The 4,764-nt window shown below is 40.0% G+C and overlaps 1 protein-coding gene across 4 annotated transcripts; it reads right to left on the bottom strand.

Annotated features, from left to right (window-relative positions):
* Nucleotides 1-289: 289 nt before the first annotated feature.
* On the bottom strand, nt 290-4,281 carry LOC147428710 (vacuolar acid trehalase). 4 transcript variants are annotated; one of them, XM_086497281.1, is made up of 10 exons: nt 4,065-4,281; nt 3,883-3,956; nt 3,407-3,448; nt 3,114-3,155; nt 2,681-2,764; nt 1,841-1,858; nt 1,672-1,759; nt 1,474-1,571; nt 771-794; nt 290-682 (listed from the first exon to the last, which is right to left on the bottom strand). In XM_086497281.1, exons 1-9 carry the CDS (start codon nt 4,231-4,233, stop codon nt 777-779), a joined length of 633 nt encoding a protein of 210 aa, XP_086353407.1. In that variant the 5' UTR covers nt 4,234-4,281; the 3' UTR covers nt 290-682; nt 771-776. The 4 variants fall into 4 exon arrangements, with proteins under 4 accessions (XP_086353407.1, XP_086353408.1, XP_086353406.1 ...); XM_086497282.1 differs by having other exon boundaries at nt 290-694; XM_086497280.1 differs by having other exon boundaries at nt 290-794; nt 4,065-4,280.
* Between the last annotated feature and the right edge of the window lie 483 nt (nt 4,282-4,764).

Raw genomic sequence — 4,764 nt, forward strand, 5'->3', positions numbered from 1 at the left:
AAAGGGGACAAACCTAGACAGCATAAAAAAAGCTCCAAAGATTGACAAATGTCATCATCATCCCTTGAAAACTAAGTAGCCACTGGTGATGTTAACCGTTGCCTACCATATCTCTCTTAATGCCTATGTCCCATGGACATCCATGGAAGAGAGACAATCCATATCCTTAATGATTTTCAATAAGATAGTCGATGGCATGGCCATGACATACATACTTGTGGAAGAAAGGAGAATACTAGGTGACGAGAGAGATATAATGAAAAGCATAGCCATTCTAGAAAAATCAAGATACGTGTAATGTCGTTTTTTATTGCACTTGACTTTAAGCTAGCTTCCTTTTTGCAGACATTTACCTCTTACCCTGCAGACATTTACCTCTTGACATCTGGACATGGAGATGTACGTCAACTGCAGTTTTTAGTGTACAGCACCGGCTTTCATGCATAAGCAGAGTAGGCATGGAAGTGGAATGGGACTTCAAACGTTAATCAGTGATCTCCTATACAAGCATTTGTACACATATAACAAGGCTACTCCTGACTGTTAAGTAGATCTAAATGATCTCCAGCTCATCAACGTTGTCCCGGCACATGAGGTACCACCAAAAAAGGGAGTAGAAACGTAGAAGCTCTCCCTAATTTTGCAATTAGACATGCCGCATACCTCTTCTATTTACTCGTTGCTGCACAAAATACTGCAACCGGCACTGAGACATTTGTCCAATATTGCAGGTCCTAAATTATATACAGCACGTTCCTTTAAGCTCTTACCAGGGTTCACTTCCTTTCTTTTGTCTGCAAATGCAAGAGCGACGGCAGTTAGCTTTTCAGGCAGGTAAACCGCCCGCACGCCCCTCCCCAAAAAAACAGAATATAAATACCAGATGAAAGAGGGCCAAGGTAGTTAGGCACAGATAAGATACATGTATTGTTCATCAACCTTGAATGAGATTCGCAAGATATGCTAGCTAGTATTGAAACAAAAAAAAAATTTGTTCTAATAATACATTGTTATCAAAGATGAAAGTTCATACAAGCTACATACATCGAAAAGATGTTTTTAAGTGAGACTACAATTATAAGAAAGGACTTGAAAGTGTAGAGTATTTGGCTCTACCACCACACCTTGTCTAATTGAAAAATGTTATGTGTGAGACAAAACGATCAATAAAATACGTATGCAAACAAAGGGGTGGATGTGCCAATGGATGCAACCATGAGAGGCCAACCATTTGGTGTGTGAGCTCTCTGCCAATACATCCTACCCAAACAGTTTCCAAGTATCCCTATTAATTCTATGTACTAGATGACCTTCCTGTGTTGGAAGATGGTAGAACCTCACTTGAGGCCCTATATCTGGCAATAGTCCCAAGTGAGCTATCAGATTGATATTCAACTTTCATTGCTAAACCCTACGTCATTGATTTCCAATGAGGTGCTCTTGTTGATTTTAAACATTGAGCTGTAGAATTACCAGACGCTCGTGATCTCCCATTATCTCCTCCATGAGCTCCTCTATAGTCTTCTGTGCATTATTAGGCACCATCGCTGCAAACGCTGTTGGTTCCAATTCTGCTCCCATCAATTAACATCACTGTTTACTGTTGGATCGACTTGCAGAAGCCAATCACATTCAACTAAGTAAAAAACAGGATCGACTGAAAATTCTTACTTGCATCTGGAAAGGCCCTCACAAACATCATTAACTCCTCTCCTGTTAAGCCCGAAAGGAAGCAAATGCGTGGCACATCTTTAGAAGCCTGATATCATTGTCTACAAGTTATGGACTGATTCTCTTGACTGGTCGACCCCATGAGAAAAACAATCAGTTCACTTGGTACCATTAATGATGTCAATTCCTGGAAAGATTATGGACATGCATGCACGAACAGCTCAGAATAACGCCTGAGAGTGAAAATAATACAAAAGCGAAAGCTTTACATGTGGACATGCCTCATGACAAACAGTTCCTCTCATTCCTAGTCACTGTGGTATATGTTAAACAACCATGTATATGTTGAAACAACTATGCGAGGACAAAAGTAGAGATAAAGACAAGCAAACACACTTGTTCGTTGTGTAGAATGGTCTGCGCTCAACTCCAAAAGGGGTTGGCAGAGATAAAGATGAGACAGTACTTGTGAATTGTTTCATTGAAGAAAGCATTTCTATTGTTATCAAAAGCAGAGAAACATTCATTCTTAAAGGAAGATGATAGTTGCATTCCTGGTCATGTTCATTTCAGGGGATATTTGAGCCTTCAATGATGGATAGGGTGTACCCCTAGTGGCCTTGTAGGAGAAGACGACTCTTAAGAGCAGTTGAGGCTTTAGCTGAGGTGCAAGGGTGACAAATACTGGCTTTCTCAGAGGATGAGACTCACACAGGCCTAAAGATACTCAGCACTTTGGCTTCTATCAAGCAAAAAAGGACACTTGGTGTGCAAGAAGCCCAAATACCTTGTGACTATCTCTTCAAGTAACATACACAGCTTTGGCATCTCATAAAATTACATAATGGCCCATCCTTAAGAGTCCAAGTAATGATCTAAACGTTACATAAACTCTATTTAAAAAACACACACAATTGCAGCTTTTAGTACTTCGCAAATATGAAAAAACATCTCAAGATCCTAAACTGAAAGCTGGAAAGAATATAGACATTCAGCAGTCAACAATAACCTTCATGTCTTCCAGTTCTGGTTGTGAAACGTGCATTGCATTCCAAAGTGTTCCTTTTATCATGTCATCTGTGCAGATTAGGACCTGATATAAAAAAGCAAGCCCATTACAATTGGATGGACAATAGAACCAGGATATATTGAGACAAACAACACCCAATATTTACAGTTTGCAATGAGGAAATCAACCAAATCTTCTTTGCCTAGTCTAAGCACCAGGACTTGCAGCAAGTTCAAAAATTTTCACACAACCAAAAGGTGGCTTCACAATGCTTCATGCCAGTTTCATCAAGCTAGAATGCCTATACTTAAAAACCATAAGGCTTTCTTCCCCACCTTTCAGGCTTCAGCAGACCAATCGTGTTTTCATGACACTAAAAGAACAAAGGGGGCTGTATACTGTCTAAAGAAACATGATATTGTAAAATACCAACCTTGAGGAAGTCACCCTGCATGTTTTTCAGAAGCGCTTGCACCTGTACCAACCTTAAAAGTCAGTGACACAGAAATGCCCTTTTAAATTATGTACATGACAGAAAATGGAAATAATGAGTCGCATAAATCACAACTTAGAAGTTTGCAGAAAACCTGGTCCAAGTACAAACACCTGCTTCAATGAAGTGAAATGTAAGAACCAGACAAAGTTCCTAGCATCATGGAAAGAGGAAAAAGAGAAGAGGGCACCTAACAATGATGCACATAATGTGAATAGATACAGTAAAAGTACCTTCACAGCTTCTGAGTGAGAGAATCCCATCAACATAAGTGCCTGCACAAGAAAGCTATGCAGTTTAGGGTTGTGCATGTACAAGCATCATAAAAAGACACACAAATGATTAAAATAGGTATGCTATGCAAGCACATGGTGTTAGCCTCTTTAGTTTACATGTTTACATGGAACTGTGAAATGTCATCACAACACATTCATGTGCGCACACCAAAATTAGTCTATCTCAACCCTATGCAAATAATTGCTAAGCTATGGTCGATACACTTCAGAAAACAGGTATTGCAAAGTAAGCAAAAGCCTCATCTTCACGGCCCACATCTGACCCTAATCCCACTTTGAGAAGGTGCAGCCTGGCATGCGGAGTATAACCCAAAAATCGGCAAAATGGATACACAGACTATGTTTTTATCGGAACCCAGTCATCCAAAATAACACACTGTATGTGTACAAGTAAAAGTTTAAAACTTGCGTACTGGAGGTCCATACTGAGGATCATCATCATTAATAGGAACAAATTTGGCATCCTCCAAAAGTTCTGCAGGTAAGCCTGAAAAAAAGTTGCAATGCCATTGAGATTCTACATGACTGTGCAGCTAAGAAATCTCCAAAACCTTGGGCTCAATCACGAGCGAAAGCGAAAAAGTTTTGGACTAACCTTCTGTTGATGCTCGCGGCACAAAGGAGGAAGACAACTTTGGAGGAATGCCAGCCTTGAGCCGCAAACAGCTGTTGGTGAACGACGAAGATGTGCGAGCGCCATTTCGGGATGAAGACGCTCGACGAGAAGCAAATATAGTCTGCAACTGCAAGTGTAAGCTCGCCATTCTCTCTGGGACTGAACGTGGATTGCTCAATTTGGCCCACGTACTGTTCTTTGAGGAGCTGAATTTGATTTCGGGGAAATAATAATAATAATAATAATAATAAAAACCTCTCGAAATCGGGTCAAAGTAAAGGAAATGTACAGCCTCATGACATTGGAAAGTCTATTTAAAGAAAACTAGGCTTGCTTGGTGGGCATTGCTATAGAACATAACAAGATATACACAGATTGACATCAAGCATCTAACACTGAAGTAAATAAGTACAAAGTGCATTGGCGAATTTTTAAAAAAGAATTGCATGTGTCTTTACTAAACATATATGATGATTGATTACCTCTATAGCTGTCTCTAAAATGGTCCAATTTCACGGCTTTCTCTACAATTTTTTGAGCAGGGACACCAAGGCAGTAGTGCTCTTTGCCGTACATGATCTGATAGATTTTGGAGCGCAGTTACTTGGTTGGTTGTGATTGTTGTCGCCTCGGCTTTTGTTCTGGAACATGAGCGAATGAATAGAACCAATTGATAGGC

This window comes from Adiantum capillus-veneris, chromosome 23 (assembly GCF_014529385.1).
Source record: "Adiantum capillus-veneris isolate H3 chromosome 23, ASM1452938v2, whole genome shotgun sequence".
In the NCBI taxonomy this organism is placed as follows: Eukaryota; Viridiplantae; Streptophyta; class Polypodiopsida; order Polypodiales; family Pteridaceae; genus Adiantum; species Adiantum capillus-veneris.